This window comes from Oenanthe melanoleuca, chromosome 2 (assembly GCF_029582105.1).
Source record: "Oenanthe melanoleuca isolate GR-GAL-2019-014 chromosome 2, OMel1.0, whole genome shotgun sequence".
Lineage (NCBI taxonomy): Eukaryota > Metazoa > Chordata > Aves > Passeriformes > Muscicapidae > Oenanthe > Oenanthe melanoleuca.
The window spans coordinates 132,398,489-132,421,542 of record NC_079335.1 but is presented as its reverse complement, the minus strand read 5'-3'; the positions used below and the strand labels follow the sequence as shown (position 1 = coordinate 132,421,542).

The following is a 23,054-nucleotide window of genomic DNA, read 5'->3' as shown; positions in this document are numbered from 1 at the left end:
ACAACAGTAAGGCCTTCAGCTAAAGCCATGAAGTGAGAAGACAGCACAGAAATTATTTTGATTATTGCCTAAAAAAGCAGAACCTGCACACTGAGTATTGGTGCCTTAAGAGAGAAAATTAGAAAGATGCACTTTGCACAAACCAGAAATTGGAGAGCAAGAAAGAATGAGAGGGGGCAGTCCTGCTGATGCCAGTGCAGGTACATGCCTGCCAGAGAGCCTGTCCCCACACAGGTTTCAGCTCCATGAAGTGAGCTGTGACCCACCAGCAGGTGTGTCAGACCTGGCCCCATGCCAGGCAGCTCCTCCTGAGGCACACACCTTTCCTGGCTCACACCATCTCTACCTGTGTTTGCCAGATCAGGGCAGATCTGGCACATCACTGAGCCTTTCCCCAGCCTGCTGCCACGCTGGCTCTGCCCTCCAGAGCTGGCTGGGAGGCATTGCTGTAGCTTTTCTCACACCCTGCAGGTCCCTGACCAGCCCAGTGGGAAGGTGAGGAACTAAGGGCAGCTGTACTGAGACAGGTCAGGGCTGGTAACCAACCACTGCTCAGTTTCCAAAAGCTTTCACTTTGGTCCTGGGCTCGTGATACATGCTTAGATGAATGGTGTGATGGAGGCCAAGGTTTTCAGGGGGATCTCAAAGCACCACAGTAAAAGCTGTCAGAGTTTTTGCTCTCAGGCTTTTTAAGTAAGAACTCATGAAAAAGCAATGCCAATTCTTCTCATCTATTTCTCTATATCTGTGGAGAGGGCCAGAATAAAAGTCCCACACCACTTCCCACGTGTCCTCCAGATGTGAGAAGCTGAAGATGAGCCTTGCCTGACCTTCATGGTCTCAGAGAGCTGAATGTCCTGGGCTCTTACCACTGAGGCCTTTCCTCTGCTGAAGAGTGCACTCTATCTCTCTCCAATAGGTCAACTAACTTCCCTTCCAGAAAGGCTCCTTCTGCAACAGCTAACAGTCTGTTCTCTTTTGACAAGCCAAGATATTTTACCCAATGTAAATTTTTTGCAATTTTTAAGATAGACAGGCCAAAATTTTTGAGCAATGAAATTACAGAGTCGGAGAAGAGGTGAAAAAGAGTATAAATCAAAAGACTAGGTGGAATGATTAAAAAAAGAAAGAAGTCTTACAATGTTTGTCAATTATTTCTCTACACTAACTTTTTTGTCTTATTGACTTGCCGTGAAGGAACCAGGTTTCTAAGCCTTTAAGCACTCAGATTAAGTAGCCACCCAAGTACCCCACTGAGAAAAACAGATCAGCTTCACATGGAAAGCTAACATTATGCTGCAAATGCTGGCAGGGTCTTACTGACTCTACTAAAATTGCTGGAAGGCATACTACATCTTCCCCTGTTTGCTCCAATTTCCCCTGCAGTGATGGAGAGCTTTGTTGTGTTTCTTCCCTCTGTTATTAATACAATAGTGTTTCTATTTCATGGAATCCATAAAAAGTGGGGGCAAAGCAAAACTGCAAGGCAAATGTCTCTTCTCATTATGTTTCCCATGTGCCATTACAGCTGCTCATCATGCAGTGCCAATTTGCTCAAACAGACCCTCATAATCACATCCCTGAAATTCATAAACATGCAGTACTTTATCTCAAAGAGGCCACTGGTGTTTACTAGCAAGTGTCCTCTCAAACATGCATATTTAATTATGTTTACTCTTTAGCTACAGGGGATGTCATATACCACAGTCTGAAAATATAGAGAAAGCTTGAAATGTCATGTACCAGGTGAAAATATCCCATCGCCACAGCCCCCTGGCCAGCCAACCATCTCTCTCATTTTCCTTAGTGTGACATATTCCAAAAGTACAAACACTGGAGCAATTTCATAGGTGAACCTGAAATGTAGTAATGTCCATATTTAATGCTTTCATCTACAACACTAACACATCTTTTTCCAATATTACATTACATTATTAGATACAATATTCTCTATCTTATACTGGGCAGTGTTCTGTTGCACAGATTTCCAGTCTTCCTTCTGATTTGACATCAAATGTCTAGAAGGAGAAATGCAGGGTGCATTTGAGAATCCATTTCCACCCACTTCAGTGAATAAAATCTTGCCCACCTCCTCCAGGTTCAAGGCTTTGTCCTTTATCCAAGAGATGCTGGGCAGAGCCCCTTGGCCTTGCACAAACCCGTGTGCATGTCCAGAGGCACATGTCAGCAGTCCTATTCATAATGGCCAGACAGTGTGTGAAGCTAAGCAAGTACATAAAAATGCTTTCTAATCCCAAAGTGAAACCTCCCCCCCACTATAAATTCTGCATCTCCTTCTTACAGAAAGCAATGGCTTTGCCTGCTCTGGGTACGGATTTTACATAACCCCTTTACATGAATGCAACTGCTCACTCAGCACCGCTTTCATTTTACATATTTATGCATGCAAAATGCTGATCTGTATATATTTTTTGTGTGCTTTTGAGAGGTAGGACAACCAACATCATATCACAAAGATGAAATTTTATAAATGGCAGCCTACAGAACAATGTTGAAAATCTTTCTATAAATAACTGTTGTAACCCTTTAAAAAGCAGGTCATTTTTTCCCCAGCAATTTTAACATAAAATTATTATTTCCCTCTGATACAGCAAGTAGCATTTTAGAGTTTAACTGTGAAATTATAATAAATATCTATATATTAAATAAAAAATCTTCTACTTACATATTAGTATTTGCTGCTGATGTCAGCCAGTCTGCCGCCAATCCAACCATGTCCAATCCAGTTGAAAGTTGATTAAAATATCTAGGGTGCCCTGCATAAGATGGAAAATGTTATCAAAAGGCTGATGACTCTGAATGAAACTATTCAGTGGTGAACAGTATATTTACCTCCACATTTCTATAGAGAAGGAAGTGCTTTCAAGGTATGAAACAAAGCAAACGGCAGTAAATACATTTTTTGAAAAAGGCAGGATAATTTCTCTTCTTTCTCATTCCAAAGTCAGTAAAATCAGAGTAATTATACTCAAAGCAGAATAATGAATTCCAGCATTCCCTATTATCCTTTCAATATGCCTTGAAAATTAGCACATTGCTGCCTCACAAAAATAGCTGTTTGCTCCCGTTAGTGTGTCACATGTTGTCACTGGATGTGGTTTTGCCTGACTAGGTTTGAAAGGCACACATGAGACACCATCTGAAAAGCTTGCCAGGACATATAACATCAGTGATGAATGGCTAATGATTGTAATAGACAGGGCGAAATGAGAAAATGGAGTATTTTGGTGACTGCTTTGCACATGACTCAGTGGCTGATGATTGTACGAAGATGGCAGGAAAGGTGGTGGTCCTTGTAATTTCTTCACTGTCAGAGTGCAATTATGAATGGCCTGGCTACTTGCAATTGTGATTTTAATCAAATGCCATGAAAACCAGCACTGCTGCCCCAGCAGAATGATGCACAGGACTACATTCAGTGAGCTGATAGTCTCTTTACTTTGTTAATCTAATTGGCTTCTATTTTTTTTTCTAAAATCCTCTTAGAAATTTTCCTTGAAAACGTGCCTAGAGCCATTAAACATAGGAAGCATTAAAATTCCATTTTTACTAGTTACTTCCCGCAAGCCCCTGATAAGTGGCATAATTACTGGTAAAAATTATGGATGGTCCACAAATACTTAAATGCCATCCAACTCAAAGGAAGGCAGCCTCTGCTTGGAAAACACCTGTCCTGACCCTTAGACGATGTACTGTTATTGCCATCAGAGAAAACAAAAGATAGAGCAAGATGATTGAGGAAATGCAGACCCAGCACTGAGAGAAAACTTATCTTTGGTCTCCTGTGGCCTCTTATCAGGCGTGGACACATGGCTGGCAGAGCAGCACGGGGAATTGCTCCCCAGCTCCCACCCTGCAGCACACAAAGGCAGAGTAATCAAGCTCAGCAGGCAGACCAGAGCTGAGGCTATGGGGCAGGGAACACACGTGCAAATTCCACTTGCCTGTGCCCTGAACCTGAGACCAGCCCTGTGCTATTGCCCTCCAGCCTGATTGCATTTTGCACAGAGCTCCCCCTCTTACTGGGGGAACTGCCACCTTTCCCAGGTCTGTGCTGCCAAAGACAGGCAGACAAAGACCCTGAGCACCGAGGAATGGTGTTTAGATCCAGCAGAATGAACTGGATCTTGCTCCCTGCTCTTCACACTCTTGAGTGAGGTTGGTGGACCTAAGACACACGCACCCCATCACCACAGCCTCAGCCATCCTGTTCAAGGGTCTCTGCCTGCAGAGAACTGCACCTCCGCTGATGGAGGGATTTTGAAGATTTCCATATTTATAGCTTAGTTTTCATATCACAGATGGATGACAAATTTCACCTGAAAGCAACAGAAAATCAGAAGCTAAAAGCCTTTAGTGGATCGGGGCAACAAGAAGACTCAAAGGAGGTTACAAAAATTCCTGTTTTGAAAATAAATCCACACTGAAAAGCTGGGCAAAGCCCCACTCTCAGCCCCGGGTGACAGCCCTGTTGCCACTGCTTGTCTCTCCAAGCAAACCTCCCAGCACACCACTTGCTTTGGGAGCCGCCGTAGGAGCAGACCCGGGCACTCGCGGGGCCCGGCAGCCTGCAGCCAGCGAGGTGGAGGGAGCAGAGCTGCACCGAGAGACGTCAGGACACGGAGAGCAGCAGCTGCTGCTGCTGGGAGAGCCCCCAGCACCCACACCTGAGACACAGCCCGCTCCACTCCGTGCCCTTCCCTCCTGCAGCACGGCTGTGACAGCGAAAGGCAGGGGATGTGCTGCCCCAGCCTGACCCCTGCCCCAGCTGCAGGGGTTTGTCTGTCCGTGCGACACCTCAATACATAAGCGAGCTCTCTTCCCTTGGCTAGATGGCCGTGGAAACCTGAGGCTTTGCTTAAAATACAGGCTCCGCTGGCCAGGTGAGAAGAGTTTGTGAGAGGTGCTCAAAAATCTCTCCCTGGCTGCTTCTGCATCCTTTGTTGAAGCTGTTCCTTAACAAAGAGGTACCGGAAAGGAGACTGTGACAGGGTGAAGAACTGGTCGAGAGGTGAAAATAGGCGATTATTACTTAATGGTTTGTTTAGCAATACACAATGTATTCACAGAATACACAATGTATTCACGGATATCCCAGAGCAAACCGGGAGATGATGGCCAAGAACCAGGGCCGAGGCACAGGGACACCCGAGACCTGGCTTTCCCTATGAGGGCGCGCCTCTGCCCCACACACCGTGTCACACACGCTCCTGGTTTGGGGCACGGCATGCCCAGCGAGAGCACTCGGCCCCCACAACCCCACAGGGATGGAGCGAGAAGGGCTGGGCACGGCCAGACGGTAGGGATAAAGAAAGGCACAGATAAAGGCTCGGGTAAAGGCTCGGGTAAAGGCTCGGGTAAAGGCTCGGGTAAAAGCTCGGGTAAAGGCTCGGGTAAAGGCACGGGTAAAGGCTCGGGTAAAGGCAGGAATAAAGGCACGGATAAAGGTACGGATAAAGGCTCGGGTAAAGGCTCTGATAAAGGCACGGCTGGCACCAGGTCCGGCCGTGCTTGCAGCCTCGCTGCGCTCATGGACGCCACCAGGGCTGCCAGCCTGGGCCAGAGCCGGCTCCTCGCACAGCTCCCAGAGTTCCCAAGCCATTTTCAAACGCTCGTATTTCAATCCCCCTGTCCATTTTCAATCGTACTGAATTTCACACCCATCTTCCCCTGCATGCGCAGTCACTGCCTTTTACATCCTCTCGGCAAGAATCCCGTCTCTGCTGGTATGGGGGCTGAAAGTCTGGCTTTCCCAGTGAGCCGTGGCATGCAGACAACACCTGGGAGCAGCCCCTCGGCCGAAAACTCAGCCATCTGCCTCCCCGATCCCTGGACCGGCTGGGAGGCTAATCTATGCAATACAATTTATTTTTCAATCAGCCTGCCGGGCCCCTGCAGCCAAACACCGCCCAGGAGGGGCCGTGTCCGAGGGGCTTCTGCGGCAGGAGAGGAGGCAGATGCTGCCGCCAGAAACCTCCCCGCACTGTCCTTCCTGAGGGTAATTCCAGCGTTCTACTCCGAAGCACATGCCGAAGGGCTCCAGGTGTAAACCCCACGCGTTTCGGGAACCCCTCCCCAGGCTGGGGCTGTCACCCCAGGGTGCTGAGGAGCAGCAGCAGCAGCCAAGCGAGGCGGCTCTGCACCCCCTGGGCTGCACCCCGCCATGCCACCACATCTCACAAAACCGTCCAGCACCCGTTTGCAGACTTCAAAAATATTACTTGCATTAAAACATATTTTAAAATGCCAAGATGGGAGAGCTTCCGATACTTACAGAGAGGAAGAGAAATGGTAATATTGTTTTAAAGGGTTTTTTTTGATGCACAAAATTAAACAGGTCTGTTATGTGAACACAGACTATAACAAGAAACAATTAATGAAAATCACGTAAGAAAGCCTATTTCTTGATTTCCCAGAATCACAGATCTCACCTTCTACATCACTCTGTGCAAACACGCTTCCTATGCCCTATCCAGACACATCACATAGATCACTGCACTGATCGACTTTGTTCCTCTGGATATCATTACCTAACTATTATATCCAATATTTTAGAAACATCTTGACAACACCCGACCCATGCATCAAAACATGCGGATGGTCATTCCACCCCTAAACGAGGATTACACAGAACCCTCACAATCTTTACCAGGATCGGTCTGTTCTGTTCTCTTCTCAAAACCCGATTTTTTTTTTGCTTTCCACTCAACCTCTAGTCACAAATCAGCCTTTTGTCTCTTTCAGTAATTGCTTCACATTTATTTTTAAGCAATTTCTCAGTAATTCAAATTCCCACTAAGAGCTCCCCGGACTCGCTATTATTTCCCAATGACAGCCGTAATTGCGGCTCCGCTTTCTGCCCGCTCCGCCGCAGTTTATTTAAGGTGGCCCCGGTGCGGAGTCGGGCGCTTCCCCACGAGCCCCGTGCTGCCTTCCCTCCACGAACCCCACAGGGGCACGACCAACGCGGGACCCCAGGCAGGCAGGAGCCAACCCATCCCTGCTTCCCCCAGTGAAAAACATCAAATTGCTGCTAAAACAAATCGGACTTTGGTTTTATTGCTTGCGCCTAAAGTTGAAACAAAATCCTCGATATTTCTGTGTAAGGTTCAGCTAAATCCTCTTTTTATTTTACGTCCTGCAGGCGAAGTGAGAGACAAATGGCCGCTCTGAGTTCGGATTCACAGGCCGTTTACTGCGATTTCGGCTGTTAACTGGGCTGGTCCCTGCTGTCCCCTCACAGGGACTCCCCTCTGCCCCGCACCCCGCTCTGCAGGGAGCGAGGGGCCATCGCCGGGCACCACACATGAAAGGGATGAAAAGGAACGGCAGAAATTGGTGAAGGTGCTGCGAATTCTGCTCTGTGGCACACTCGGCAACTCCGATGCACAGACGCATTAATTTTAAATCGGAGAGGGTGTGCGAGGCTGCACTGACAGCTACAGAGATGGAGCTGCTGGAGTGTTTTATCATTTTGGAAAACGATTTCTGTCTCTGCTAGAAATTGTTTGGAGCTGACAAAATACAGTTGCTGCTTCAATCTTTAACGTTTCAAGCTAAATTGAAATGGCACCTTTAATCAATGGATGAGACCATACAGGGTAGAAAATGAGCATCGCTATTACCTGTTTTAATTGCATACTTCAGAGTTGTTCTGCAGTTCAGTAGGATTTCCTCCAAGGTCTGTGGCTGGTCTGCCAGTTCCCAGTTATATTCCTGAAGCAGCTCATTTGGGTAATGGAAATCAATAACTTTTGTTGATCTATCAAAACTTTTCACCACATACTGAAGTAAAATGTCCACAACGTCTTGTAGGAAAGACATAGTAGTTATTTCTCCATTGCATGTCGGCAGGAGATCTGGGAATGGAGAAATTTAAAAGTTCACTTCGTTTTCTGGCTACATGCATAGATTTTGAACAAAGCCTTCTCCTATTTATGTTAACAAAACCTTTACACTGTAGTCAATAAAAATATGTTTTGTTTTCATTTAATAAGCAAATTGGCAAAGTTGTATTTCGAGGAATGTTCTGAGAGATAACAAGATTTAATATCCTATCTAAATTGGCCAATTCTGTGCACAGTATATTTCAGACTAATTTATAAGACAGTGAGAGCAGGGAAACAAGAAGAAACGGAAAACGATTCTCGTAGGAAATAAAGACTGAGCAACAAATGCTACAAGCAACATCTTAAAAACTGTCATTTGCCCTGCAATAAAATATCTTGGTGGTGACTTTCCTATGCGAGTGACTTGTTGATAATTTAACACCTTTTTCTGAGGCAATGCTGCACGGACTCTAGGTGTACACAAAGCTTTTGTTTAAGAGTGATGGCTCAGCCAAAGCCACACTGTAGTGGAAGCCCCTAATTTGGGGTCCCGGGCTGCCGAGCAAACGGGAGAGCTCCTGGCCAGAGCATATCGGCGGGGACCTGGGATCTACTCACTGGCAGAGGCGCTACCTTCAAGGTCGGAAAAAATGAAGCGCAAAAATATCTCGAATTAAAGCAAATGAGTAGGAGAGCGCTCTATCTCCCTCCTCCCCTCCAAGCTTAATTACATCGCAGGGTCTTCAATGAGGAGGTCGATGCTATCTACCTCTGCTCCTTAGAAAGAAAAATCCGCGGGCTCCAGTACGCGGGGTTTTACTGCTTTAGGTTTTTCTTTTCGGGATTTTTTTGGTGTTTGACAGATCTTTGGCAGATTTGAGAAATGCCCGGCCGGGGCCAGGGCTGAGGGCGCAGAGCTCCGCCGCGCACCGCCGGACCCCCCACGCGTCCGCGCAAGGCGAACGGAGACAATTTCCAAACTGAACCGCTGTTTTTTTGTTGTTAGTTTTAGAGAAGCAGCGCACCCCGGGAGCGCCGTTACCTGTTGAGTGCAGAAAGGCGTAATTCACGTCCGCTTTTTGGCAACCGCAGAGTTTTTTGTCGCAGGTGCAGGTCGGCCTCGGCTCCGCTACCCCCGGGGCTGCTGCCCTGGCGCCGGTTTCCACGGGCTTCTCGGCATCTCCGTAGAGCAGAGCTTGACAGCGACACGGACACACGGCCTCGTTACCGGGGCATCGACCCTCATCCCCCGCCCCCCCGGCCCGGGGCAGGTCCCGCGGCGCGCCCCCGCCGCGGGCTGCCGGGGCATCCCGCCCTTACCGCAGAGTTTGTTTCCGATCCCTCCCGTGAACTTCTGGGCAACCTGACACCAAGCTCTGGCTGTAAGAGAAAATCGAGCGGAGGGTCCGTGGAGCGGGAGCGGGCTGGGGGCGTCCCGCCCGCCCCCCGCCCCGCTCCCCAGGAGCCCCCTGCCCCGCAGAGCCCCGCGGCGCGGGCCCGGGCTCCGGTCGCCGTCGGTCCCCGCCGCCCGCACCGCTTCGTCCCGCCGGTGGAGCTGTCACAAAGGGGGCTCCGGCGACCGGGCAGCGCTGTCACGGCGGCTCCGTCGGGCCGATCCCGCTCGGCAGCTCGGCGTCCCCCTACCTGTGCCGGGGGTCTCGGCGGCTGCGGAGCCCTCCTCGGCTCCGAAGGGCCAGAAGCCGGAGCCGGGGCTTGCCATGGCGGAGGCGAACCGGCGGGGCGGGCGAGCAGCGGCGATGTGCAGCCCAGGCGGCCTGAGCGAGTGTGCGTGAGTGTGAGTGTGCGGTGTGTAAGTGCGCGGCTGCGCCAGGCGGCGGCGGGCGGAGGGGCGGGAGCGCCCCGGGCACGCGTGGGTGGGAGCGTGTCCCGTGGGTGGGAGCGGGTCCCGTGGGCGCCCCCGGGGCGCGCTCGCCGAGCCGCCGCGGCCGCGCCCCGCAGGCCCTGGTGCCCGGGACGGGGCGGGCGGCTCCGCGGGAAGAGGTGCCCGCTGAGGCGGCCAGCGGCCGCGGCTGTTCTGAGGGGTGTCCGCACCCCGCACCGGCGGAGCGAGGGGCGGCGGTGGGAGCACGATAGCCCTCGGGGCAGACCCAAGGCGTTGCTTGAGCTGGGGCTGCTGCTGCCTTGGAGGACGAAGGCGAGCGAGGGTGCCTGCGCCGTCTTCACCGACGGTGCGTGCGGCGGGGCGGGCGGACAGCGCTGAGCCGCCCGGTGCCGCTGAGCGGGGTGGAATGGTAGTTTTCCAAGTCTTGGCGCGGGCGGCAGCGGTGGTCCAGCTTGGTAGCTCGAGGAGAAGGTTGGGACTATGGGAAAGTGTCCTCAGTCCTTTAAGATGCAAGCGAAGGGAAATCCCCCCACCACACCTCCCACTTCTGCACCGGGGCATCTCCGCAGGTGCGAGCAGGGCACTCCTGGGCGGCGGCGCGGAGGCCAGCACAGCCCGTGCCGCTGGCGGTCCGGGATGGGGAAGAGACACCCCCGAGCCCCCGCTGTCCCATCGGCCAGCCCGCACCCCACAGCCCCGGCGGGGCCCCGTCGGGCTGGGCCGCCGCGGGGCTGGCGCTGGTGGAGGGGCCCGCACGGGGCTGGTGTCCCTCTGTCCCTCCTGCCCCCGGGCTGGCAGGGGCGTCCGGGCTCGTAGGACGTGCGGGAGGAGCTTTGCGCGGCCCCGAGGCTGCCCCCGCCTGTCCCTGGAGCCCCGGGGCGCTCCCGGGGGATGCCCGCAACATTTCGAGCTGGGGACGCTGGTGGAACCGCTGCATCCCCGAGGAGGCAGAGGGCCCGGCGGCCAGACGGGAGGAGCACAACAGCTGTTCCCGTTCCCTTCACGTCTCTGAAGGCAACCAGACCTCCCTTTGCCACCCAGCCGGGCCTCCGCGGGCACCTTTCCCTGCCGGGGCTGCCTCTCCTCTGGCACAGGGATTTCAAGCCCTGGCCTTGGAGGGAGGCGGGCGGGACCACTCCAGGTCAGGATGTGGCTCTGCCGAGAGCGTTGGTCACGAAGGGCCCCCACGCTGCTCGCAGCCAGGCCCTGTGCTCAGCCCGGGGCTTCTCTGCTTTCTGCAGGCACCCACATGGTCATGGGGAGTGTCCTGCCATGAGACTCGCAGAAATGTCTCAATGCTATAAAACACTGCTGTGGTGGGAAAGCAGAAGAAAACCAGTCCAGCCATCATTTTGTGTGGAATTGCAGTCTGTTCAGTTGCTGCATCACACTGGCTTGCACGTAGACAATAACTCCAGCTTTCTACGGCCAGAGGCTGCTGTGAGCCCTTCCCTGCCTTGCTCACTCATGCCCCAGTCCACAGTGTTTTGTCGGTTCTGGGTGTAATGCAGACACAACCAACCATATTACTGCTTTGTACATTTTTATTTACCATTTTAATAATACATGATGAAGCAACTTTAAAAATTGTAACAATTTATTGCAAATTTTACATTGCAGTACATTTTAATCGGGTGCACAGCCTTGTAAGTAGTTACAGATCAGGGAGCCATGGCTATCTGTCTCTGGGGAAAAGGCCAGATGTGCGTGGGGAACGGGCAAACCCAGCCCCTGTGGCTGAGTGCTGCCGCCAATTGTCACATTTAGGAGAGCTGAGGAATGGAGTAGGATCAGGCCTTTATGCTCACATCATGAAATTTGCCTTCTCTTGCTTTGCAGCTGGGAACACACAATTATGAGCCCTGAAAGAAAGTGCTGCAATTATCTGTGTCGTTTCTGTGAAATAAGGTCTTTTGAATAAGGAATCAAGGGAAAATTTGAACGCTGTGGCTATTGCTTTTATTTTCATTTAATTTCTAGTGGAACTGATTAAGAATGATCATTACATTTCAGCAGCAACCAACCAGAGTGTATTTCTATTCCTTTCTTTGTACCCCAGAGATTAAGATTCCTAAAAATCTAATGCAAATGAGAACAAAGCAAACATGATTTAAAAGTTCATCACTTAGTCACAAAGCTCAGAGGCAGAGGTGAGGGCTGGATATACTTCCCATAAATGGACATCTCCAACATAAAGATTATACACACAATAGTGACCTTTAAACCTGGCTACTAGCTTTACAGTAAAGTCAATAATGAAATAAACTGCCATAGTCTGCTATCCAATTAATCGTATGCGTTAATTTTCATTAGAGGGACACTTGCCACAAACAGGTCATCCCAAAATTTAGGCAATGTAGACTAAAATAAGCAGAAATTCCTCCATGGCGCTCTTGTAATTTTTTTTTCCTGTAAAACAATTAGAAACAATAACTAAGGTTTTCTGAAGGTGCACATGAAAATTTGAAAGCTTAACTAGGGAACTGGAAAGTAAATTATTATTTTGATTGGATGAGAATGTTGAAATAGAAAAAAAAGAAATATGCACTGAGGAAAGTAAACTAGATTTAAGCTGTTTAATAATTTTAGGATGTAGCAACGGTACACAAAATAACCTCATCTTTATATTAAGGAAGAATATGGATTGTGACTGACAGTGTCCCTTTGCAATGGTGTTGGGCTGTAAACCACAGTAATTCATATTCACATGAACACACACATAAACTTGAAACATTGAGGATTAAAAAAAAAAAAAAAAGGAAACACATGGTATAAAATGATAAAAAAAATTATGCTAATAAAAGCCAAATGGCAGCAGGAACAGCAGCAGCAGCTAGAACTGCTGGATAAGGCGCCGGCGCTGTGAGGTCTTCCGCAGCAGTCGTCTGTAGTCATAGGGATTATCTTCGGCTTTGCTCTCTTCCAGGGGTCTTTCTGCAACCCTCGACCTAGGGATTATGCACAGAAGTGTTTTAGAAATTAAAGTCAAAACATTTACCTTGGCAAACACTCCTAATCAACTGCTTAACCTCCACCCTTGTGGGGGAAAAATAAAAGGAGAAAGAAAAAAAAACAGCTGACTTTGCTAGGCCTCTTCCTGTGCCGCACAAAACAGGCACCTCGGAACAAACACATTATATGCTAGAAGCAGATGAACACAGAAGAACAACATGTTCTTCTATGGAGGGGACATAATAAAAGGACATAAAAACGTTGTGAGCATGGAGATGCTTTGCAGTAGCGTTTGCCTGATGGTTACTGCACCAGATTTTCAGTTGGCATAAATTTGTTTGCTCTCTATTAAACCTGCCTGTGGAGTTCACTGTAAGTGTCCATCTCGATTTTTTTTTCAGATGGCAAGATGCATTTTGGATGCCACCTCTGACAGGCTGGAATGATGATCTGGCATCAGCTGTTACCATGGAGCAAGATTAAAAATAAGACAGTTATTGAAAAAGTAAATTACTCTGAACTAAATCTGTACAAAAATCTGTAGTGTTCTACACTAAAGGTGCCTCCACCACTGGTCCTATACCAATGTCAAAGGTAAACTTCAATGCTTCACTTTTTTTGTTTGAAATGGCTGTACAGTCTTTATATCCTGGTGACTCTATTCAAGAGATACTGAAGTGCAGAAATGTTTATTAATTGCATGTATCTGCCCTCTGAGGTAACTGTAAATTTGGAAGTTACACATATTTTGTTGCACTATGGCTACTTCGGTTGCAATCAGAGCATCGAAGAGTAAAGGGCAAGAAATTCCTTTTAGTAAGCTCAGTAGCAAAACTTTCACCTGAACCAGACCTCAGAATTTGGTGTAATTAACCACCTTAGAAATGCAACATTCTCTAATGGTTGTAAACTATTTGGTAATTCCCTGATATTATTACTTTTAATTACACATCTTCACTTTCCTGAAACTAATTTAGATCCTACGTGAAAAACAGGCTGGATATGAATTACATAAGGCACACAAAACATTCTACATTCCAAATGTTCTACAAACATTTCCTCTATTACTACAGATACATTTTCAAATTCAGGGCTCATCCCAGGCTTAGTGTTTCCCTTAAGACTTTGACCTAGATAGTTTTCCAAGCTTTTCTTACAATTAGGAACATGCAAGAAGATACAATTACATTAAGATATATAGAAGTGTGTTTGCACGTGCAGTGTGTGTGAGTGCAGTGGCCAGAATGAGAATATGAATTTCCTTAGTCTTGCTCTATGAAGTCTATTTGGGAAGAGAGGAGGGTGGGTGAACCCTCCCTTTGGGGTTTTTCTCCTGGCTGTCCACTTTGGCGAGGTGCATGCAGGCTACAGGCACTGTGCTGCTACAGGACAGCAGGAGAAGGAGGCAGTCAAGCTGGAGTCTTAGCTGCAGAAAACATGCAGAAAATCTGGCACACCATTTAAAACCTAACTAATCAGAAATACAGTTTTTAGGTTCTGCTTCAGTTTAATTTTACTTTAGATCAGAGATGCAGAATGTCTGTCCATCTGGCCCTTGGGAAACCAGAAACTGGCAGGTAGGCTGAACACCAATCACACTGGCATTTATCCCTCTTGCATGGGGAATATTCCCATTTTGAGATGGGAAATTTTAGCTATATGTTCTGCAGGATAATTTGGTGAAACTTCATGTCTAAAACAATATATTTATGTGTAATTTGAAAATGCATTTATTTTCTTTTTATTAATATTTTGAATATGTAAACAATTATAATATTTCTTTTCTATTACTATTTTGTATGAATTACCGCTCAGTAGAACGTAAAATGGAAGTCCTGCGCTCAATTGGGTATCTCTTCCTTCTTGTGGTAGTACTGCTGTCCTTGGAGCTGGAGTCAGTAGATGAAATCTCTTGGTAGTAGATATCTAAATCTAGCACTTTGCTCAGACTGTCAATAAAAAAGAACACTAAGTTAACAGTTTAACTTTTCAATATTATTTTCAACATACAAACCCAAGGCAGCCAAATATCATTACTAGTTCTGTTTTTTTGTTGAGGAGCTAAGGAGAAATATATATAGGCACAAAAAATCAGTCTCTGAAGTATGACTGCTGTAAAATGTAGATATTGAGAATTTTGAAATGCTAAATACTTTTATATATTCATAAAGGAGACACACATTACTAAAATTGTTTGTATTGTATTGTGTATTGTATTGTGGAGAGGCATTTTTATAGTATAATTTATCTGGTCTGGTCTGTTTTAGATATCTCTTTGAGCAAGAGATTAATATAAGTCCTAAAGATGACTATTTTTTTCTCTGAGTACAAGAAGAGAGTCTAAAGCAACTAGTTCAGATATGAATATCAATAATGCAGACATCTCTTATTTTGTTAGGTGAATGCTGTCAAGGGTATTATATGTACAGAAAAATATCAATCCAACATCCATTTTAGTATGGCTAAGGAAAGAAATAATACCCTAAAAAGAATCTGAATAGAGAAGTTCAGAGTTCAATCCTCACATTGTTAGAAACCAGAAGTAATTAATTTATTTACTTGCTATGTTCCACTAATACAGAATCAGCACATGAAAGCAGATGCAGTCAGGGAACTGGTTAACTAGATTTAAGATGAGTGAAACCTAACTGAGGTTCCCAATGAGGGAAAACACCAGACTTTGGAGTCTTAGTTATTTTTTCCTCCTAGACTGAAGTCAATAGGTGTGAAATTTTTTAGGATCCAAATGACATGAGGAAAAAAGCTGAAAGAGACCAAACATGGGGGACATGGATGTTAGGTCAATCCTTTAAGCTGCGGCATAATCAAGTGCAATTTAAATCACAGTTGAGTGAAGCTCAATGCTGTGAACACGTTTTATATAGATGTAATGTCATGCAACATCCTCTAAGATACATATTTTAGCCACAGAGTTTGCATTCTGCAACCTCAGCCGAGGACAGTGCAGGCAGCCCATTCATCTGGCAGCTATGAGCAGGCTGGCATTGCACACATGATGCCACAGCAGTGCCACTGAGGGGGCAGCAGAAAAGCCTCAGTGCAGAAACACAAATAAAATAAAGCTATGATGTGTGTCAGGAGCTATAATCCAGGTCTGCAGCACACATAAGGATCTAAGATACAGAAGGACAGAATATACCTATTGCTTCCTTCTTCTCTGCAGAGATCCATCAAAATAGGTTAGTTACACTGGGAAGAAAACACTTCTGGCTCAAATTTCAAGGGATACTCTTCTTTAGCTGTTATTCATAGTTATTGTTTTAATTTTTTATTATCTATTTCCAGACACTCATATATTTTTAGGAGAAAATTTTGACAGTCTTTGTATTTTTGCTGACAAAAAAGAACTGTTTTCCCATTTGCTTTGACTAGAATTTTAAACGCCTTCAATTATTTTCTGTGTCAGAACTATCTTTGATGTGGACCTTATCTTATTATAATTGCCTGTGTTACCATGGTAAAGGACCATGTTTTAGGAAAACTGAATGGCTGAATTCTATAATGGATTTTAGTCAATGAAAACTGCATTTTAACTTTGTATATATGTCCCACTGTGAATCACCAAATTACCACTCTTTTTTAAATGCTTTATTCTCCTGGTTGAAGTACAGCTAAAGACTATTCTAGAGTACTGGAGTGACAATAGTGAGATAATGAAAAAAATTACCTTTCTTTTCTTGGTTTCCGTTTTTCATCTTGTATTGATTTCTAAGAAAACAAAAAGTAATTAAAAATACTAAAAGGAAAGCTTATGCAAACATAAAATTCATCAGTGTTAGGTAGGAGAGTGTTGTATATTTTTCAGTAAAAGAAACAATAAAAAACAGGCAAATGTTCCAGGGAAACTTCTTTTAAGAACCTTTGAGACTGAGATTAGGATTGTTGCTCCCAAATTTGTTGCCACATTGTGAAAAAAAAACCAAAGTAATGATGATCAGAACAGAAAAAGGAGAATTAGGGACTGTAAAGTCACTGAGAATCAGAAATCCTGATGGACTTCAGTATGACATAATTTCAAAATGATAGGCTGATTTAAAAAAAAAAATACCCCAAAATAAAATTCTCATGCCTTATATGAATAATGGGCTATTGTCAGGCTTCATTTACACCTGTATACTCCTTCAGGTCATCTGATATGCAAAGAGATGTGTGAGAATGTAAGGTGTCTAATTAATGTCTGTAGCATGATGTGAGAGAAATACCTGATTTTGCAAAAGATAGAGAATTTTTTTTTAAAATGCACTCATATTGTATTTCTTCACTTTCATATGATCTGGGATTGATAATAATCTGTGAATGCCTGAAGGTCACAGAGATTTTTAATAAGGTAGAAAATCTCTAATAGCTGGGAAAGCTGACTGCCCTCTAAAGCTGACTACATCTAAAGTCAGAGCTTAATGACTTAGCCAAGGTCTAAGAATTTAACAACTAGTAGCTTTCCTTTCTAAGTTTCAGTATACAGATATTTACATTGAACCTGTCCCTGACCAGTGAACTTCATGTCAGGAAGACAGGTTTTTCTTTACACAACCTCTTGAAAATACAACTCATTGAAGGTAATACTGATTAATACCTTGAAAAGCTGTTGCTAAAAAATTGATTAAAAATCTCCTGGCACTACTGGAGATTTTGTTTGCACTGATGCTGTGCCTGTTTTCTGGTATGCAGCTGGCCGTGTAACAAAACAGCTCTCAGAAAATACTATGTTCCTGACCCTACAGTCTTAGTTTCCTAAATAGTCATTTACTTCAGAATTGCCCTTCTCAGAAATTTCCAAATACAGATTCTGTGTCATGCCTTTCATTTCAGTCATTTATCCCACCAATCTTGCTTTCACAAAATGAATTTTATTTTTACATGAATTTTTTTTTTTTTTTGAAATTTAATTTATTTTCAGAGTATCACTGTTACAAAGCTGTGTTATTTCAAAGCCTCAGAATAAATCATAGCTGTATTTGTCTTTTTTTGGTATGCCAGACACAACTGTCCCTACAGGCCCTGGTGACACCTTCTGCTGAAAGGAGAAGCAATTGCCACGGTTAGTTTATTAGCTGGGTTCTCACCGGCTGTTAAAATAGGTCACTAAGATACAGGCACCTCGAGCAAATCAGTTTAATTGCTTTTTTTTTTGTTGGAAGTGCTTTCTGAGATGCTTTTACATTTTCACTCTCTCTGCTTGCTTTCCTGCCTTTTTTCCTATATTTAAGGGCACTGAAGTCAAGAGGGGAAAGCAGCACTTGGTATCTGCACTTGGACCAAAGGCTATATATAGCCACACTCAAATCCATTAGTCTCCTGAGCTGCTGGTATTTGCCAATGCCTTCATAATCACAATCTGACACATTTGTAAAGGAAGTTACAGTGTGCATACTAATACAACTTATTTTAATATTTGCTCTCTCTGCAAGATCAAGCACTAATTTAGATGCTCAAAATAGCTCCAAACAAACCTGTGCCTCTCCTGGTTCTCTCCTGTGACTTACAAAGAAACTATGGAGACAGAGCACTTGATTTGGGTACTGAAAATGCAAATGCTACTTATGCACACAGTCAAAGTATGTAGCTACAGGAGTAAATACTGGTCTGACATAGCTCCCCAGTCTGGGTAACTCTGTACTTCCATTTCAAGTCTCATTTGAAAAACGGAGTTTGTGTCTGCCTCCCTTCAGCAGGACACAGGTTTTATGCTGCATAGGAGAAGAATAATGGGAATTGGACAATTAGAAAGATAGTTTAGGTGGGAATTATCTGACAGTTTTAGCCCAGAAAAGCTTCTTAAACTCACATGTATTAGAGTGTAGTAGGTGGAGTCTTCTGGATTGTTTAATGTCTTGGGCTTCCGTGGCCTTCTGGGGGGTCTCTGCATTGGGCGAGAGTCTTCTACTTTGGCCACAACTGTAAAAAAGCAGAAGACAGCAATGCTTATTTCTTCACAGAACTGGAGGCCTTTGGAAAAAACAGGAGATAATTTTGCCAAAGAGAGGAAAAAAAAAATCCACATAGCCACTTTTACTGCTCGCAGTAATTCAAGTAAGCAACTGGTTTGACCATTTTCATCAGCAGAGAATGGGTTTATCCACTTGAGTCCTGACTGCCCATAGGGACAAATGCCACATAATGAATGCCAGGCTGGAACAGCCTGGAGGTCTGACTGGCACAGGCCTCTCCTTCTGAAAAGGGCCCATGCTCCACATTCAGAAAAGGGTTCTGAGGGGTAATGGCTACTGTGAGGCCACTGCCTTGTAACAGGGACCTGTGTGGCAGGGGTGATGTATTTCTTCAGACTCAAGTCAATCTTTAAGGTCCTGAATGAGGGAACAAGCATTAGACCTCTGTTTCAGAGGTTGTCCTCTACCTTATCATAGTGAAGGTTTTCCTCCTGAGGCTTTTCATTTCAAGCCAAATCATGTGACACTGGGCAACACAGCATGACCATGTTCATCACATCCAATGTAGTCTATGTTATGTACTCAGATTCTGGTCTCTATTTCTACAAAAACTTTCTGCAAACATGTGAAAAATGCCTTTACTCCAATAGAAATGAAATGAAGATTTTAACACGAAATGGAACTACTGTCCCCTGGCAGTCTCCCAATTCAGAGCTAGATACTGACTTTCAGATTATATTGGCTGGCACACAGAGAACTAGAAAAGTATCTTGGTTATTTGCTTGTTGAAAATCTATATGCAATTCTGACAGTGCTAAGATACAGGGCTGCTTGGGTTCATAGGTCTTTTGTCACAGAGACAACACTGAGTGCAGAGTTCCTAATGCCTAGGAAGACCCCAGAACTGGCTCTGGAGGGACAAGAGACCACAAATGTACAGCCTGGTCAGCCTGGTCTTCTTCCCTTCAGCTTCAGCTGTACGAAAAGTTAACAGTGACAGCGATTCCTTCATGATGAAGGAAAAGGGGGTGGCACAGCAGCAGAACACTGGTGGCAGAGATGGGTCATAGAGACACATATGGGGTGGTGAATGAAGTCACAGCACAGTGCTAAGGTATCTCGCATTATCCAGTGAGGTTTGATCTTGCCCTTGTCCCATCACAAATATACTAAGGACAGTCCATGAGGAAAAAAAAATCTCCTTATTAATAAATTAATATAGTGTGAGGTTGGAATGGGGATCTAGATCCCAGTGAATTACTGAAGTGTGTTTTGCTGATATAATCCACTTCCATATGAAGTAACTTTAATACTATTTTGTTCCCCTATGACCATCAGAAACCCTTTTACATGATAAAAATAAAAACTCTCCTAGGTACAGCAGACATCTTTTAAATTAAGTAGGTAGCACAATAATTTAAAATGAGAAAAGATCAGTAATACATCAGTGTTGACTCCTGCAAAATTAGCTGTTAAAGTTTTTTTTTATGTGTGATAAATAAAGGCTTGTAAAGGTCATGGGTATACAGAGGACCCAGAATGAATAATGTTAATTTAAATTGTTGTTGGACAATGATTACATTTACTGTTTTAGTTTCTTATCTGAAATGCAGACTGCTTCTTCTGTAATGAATGAACAAGTATCTTTTTAACATTTTGTACCTACGAGAACAATGGTGTTTTTCTAAGCCAGGTTACAGATAATGCATGTTAAATAATGATTTTTAGATGAAATAATTTCATTTCAGTTACCTGTATTAAATATAAGTGAGATTCCTTGAATTCAGTAGGTACAGCAGGCTTGACTGGGATCTTAATGTGGACTGTTGCTACCTTGCTGTATTTCAAATGGGCCACCTGGAGTTATCTGACTTTCCATTTGTTTGAGAGAAGAGGCACATCTTCCCTATTTTATTTCTAAACACAACAGGAGTCCAAAGTGGAAAAAAATCCCTTAAAATTCAATGCTGATGAACAGAAACACCTTATGTCCGGTCTGTAGAACATTCAAAAATTTTGTCAGAGATCATGACTGCAAGAAAATCTGAAAAAAGAAATGAAGCCAATTTGGCTCCCCTATTTTGGGGGCTCTAGGAAAATTCCAATAAAAAGACTCTCATTATGCCTAAAGATTTTTTACTGTCCCCAAGAATTCATCACTGTGTATGCTGTTACATGATTTAATTCATCACTGTCAAACAGATAAAGCATTATTGTATTCTAGATTACAATTATTCCAGCTGAAATTACTTGTATACTTGTGTGTGTGCTCTGCAAAGAAGACTGTGTTATACATTCAAAAAATACCATTTTGACAATGATAAAGGTTTCAGTAAAAAAAAGGCTTTTCATCTCAGCTCTTGTGTTGTACACGTGTAAGCTGTGCAAAAGAATTGAGGGGAAAGAAATACTATGTTGGGGCAGGCAGTCTTCTAAGCTTGGACCTCTATTATTCCTTTTTAAAATTGAATATAGGGCTGAAAATGCACTTCTGAGTTTTGCCTCCAAACTACACAGTAAGGTATGTGTACCCTGAACACCACCACAAACTACAGGCACTGAGGAGAGCTGTATGTGCTTGAAACATTCAGGAATGAGCAAGAAATGTTTGAATAAAGATGAGTCAGTATCAACAGCCCTTTAGGTTGAGCTGTCTGTACATTCTGACATACAATGATAAGCTTGGAAGACAGCAATCTCGAGGAATCAACACCCATGGAACCTAATGTAAATTAATGATGATTTACAACAGATTTTATACTGAACACTGGAGAACTAGTGTAGTTACAGCTGTGATAAATATCTAAGGGACAAAAGGTCTCTATTTATTAAGCCACCTGGAGAAACAGACAAAGCCATCTTCAGGTTATTTAAGTGAAATGTCACATGCTTGATTTAGAGCTGTTCCACATCTTATGGAGACAGAAGCATAAAGCCAAGCTCAGAATTAAGCAGGAAGGAAAACAAGAGGAAAAGCAGTAATTGTATATGTTTTGTAGAGGGAATTGAAAGTCATCAGTAAAAATGGAAATACAGCAACTGGAATTCCTGGACTTGATAATGAGAAGCTAACAGGTGTTACTGCTTACAACATTTATGTGCATACTGTTTTACTGTTTTAACTATACACAGCACGAGTAACTCAAGTTTGGAATTTGCACTGAGAAAAGCACTGCTCTTCAACATTCTGGTTAATAACTTTTAGGTATTTTTTAAAAATTCATGGGATGTTTAACACAGCCAGATCTGGAAATTACAGCTGATGGCTGTAAATTCTTAGCAATTTGGAAAAAAACAGAGGGATTACTCTGGCATAGATCTAAAAGTAGAAACTGCAAGAGGATGAGAACTTTCAGATTGTGTACAGCACAGGTTGACAGTGCTCAATTTCTCACATCTAAGTCCCACAGCTTCACTGAAGGAAGCAGTTTCAGTCTCTGGCTGACACTAATACAGAATCACAGATTAATAAACATTGGAAAAGACCTCTAAGATCATCAAGTCCAGCCTTGATCACCTTGCCAGGTAGACCATGGCATGAAGTGACATGTCCAGCTGTTTCTTAAACATCTCCAAGGATGGTGCCTCCACCACTTGCTTGGGAAATCCAATGCCTAACAACCCTTTAGGTGAAGAAATTCCTGCCGATGTCCAGCCTAAACATCCCCTCGTGCAGCCTGAGGCCATGTCCTCTGTCCTGTCACTGGCTGCCTGGCAGAAGAGGCCCCCACTTGGTTGCACCCTCCTTTCAGGCAGTTGTAGAGAGCCTCTGAGCTCTGAGCCTCCTTTTCTCCAGACTAAACACCCCCAGCTCCCTCAGCTTCTCCTCATTGGACTTGTGCTCCAGATCCTTCACCAGCTTTGTTGCCCTTCTCTGGACTTGCTCCAGCACCTCTCATTTCTGGTGACCTGGGATTACTGCTTTTTAAGGGAGGATATTTAAGGAAAATGGCTGTATTCCATTTCCACAGCCTCCCAGATCTTATGCTCTGCCACGGATCTGAGAAACTCCTAACACAGATCTTCTACATCCTGGCTGTGTGGTGCTCAAAGGAGCATTCCTGTAGCCAAGAAGCACCAGCCAGTAGTGCTTGCCTAGCCTGTTTTTCTCCAGTCCCATGCCTCAATGCTCCCTGGCTGACTACTCACTTGCAAGGAAGAAAGTCTGGCTGGTGAATACTGCTCTGCTCACCCAGTGCTACACTGGCTCCCCTTTCCTTGCAAAGGCTGCCCATTAAATTCCTGTAAATAATGCTTTGACAGGCTACAGCAGGAGAAATCCTGATGAAAATCCTGCTTGTCTCATTGCCTCATTTAGTTGCAAATGTCTTCAGCTGCATTGGGGTTCCTCATACCACATACATTTCATTCTAAATATAGAAAAGTCTCTTCCTGAGATTTTGTACTTGAACTGTAATTTTATAAGTAGAGGGATGAGCACTATGATTCATCTAGGAAAAAAAAATAATTCCTCCCATAATGATCAAATTCCCCTCACTT

The 23,054-nt window shown here is 44.7% G+C and overlaps 2 protein-coding genes across 2 annotated transcripts in view; both read right to left on the bottom strand.

Moving 5' to 3' along the window:
* Window positions 1–9,711, bottom strand: part of GAD2 (glutamate decarboxylase 2) — a 41,801-nt gene extending 32,090 nt beyond the window's left edge. The window contains exons 1-6 of the mRNA XM_056483288.1: window positions 9,495–9,711; window positions 9,171–9,230; window positions 8,893–9,045; window positions 7,647–7,880; window positions 2,687–2,777; window positions 1,744–1,856 (exon numbers count right to left, since the gene is read on the bottom strand). Coding sequence (XP_056339263.1) covers window positions 1,744–1,856; window positions 2,687–2,777; window positions 7,647–7,880; window positions 8,893–9,045; window positions 9,171–9,230; window positions 9,495–9,570 — 727 coding nt within the window. The 5' untranslated portion in view covers window positions 9,571–9,711. The remainder of the gene's footprint in view (window positions 1–1,743; window positions 1,857–2,686; window positions 2,778–7,646; window positions 7,881–8,892; window positions 9,046–9,170; window positions 9,231–9,494) is intronic.
* Window positions 9,712–11,322: 1,611 nt separating this feature from the next.
* The window catches only part of MYO3A (myosin IIIA), a 101,765-nt gene continuing 90,033 nt past the window's right edge, over window positions 11,323–23,054 (bottom strand). Inside the window, exons 31-34 of the mRNA XM_056483287.1 lie at window positions 18,452–18,561; window positions 16,334–16,374; window positions 14,454–14,594; window positions 11,323–12,641 (exon numbers count right to left, since the gene is read on the bottom strand). Coding sequence (XP_056339262.1) covers window positions 12,527–12,641; window positions 14,454–14,594; window positions 16,334–16,374; window positions 18,452–18,561 — 407 coding nt within the window. The 3' untranslated portion in view covers window positions 11,323–12,526. The remainder of the gene's footprint in view (window positions 12,642–14,453; window positions 14,595–16,333; window positions 16,375–18,451; window positions 18,562–23,054) is intronic.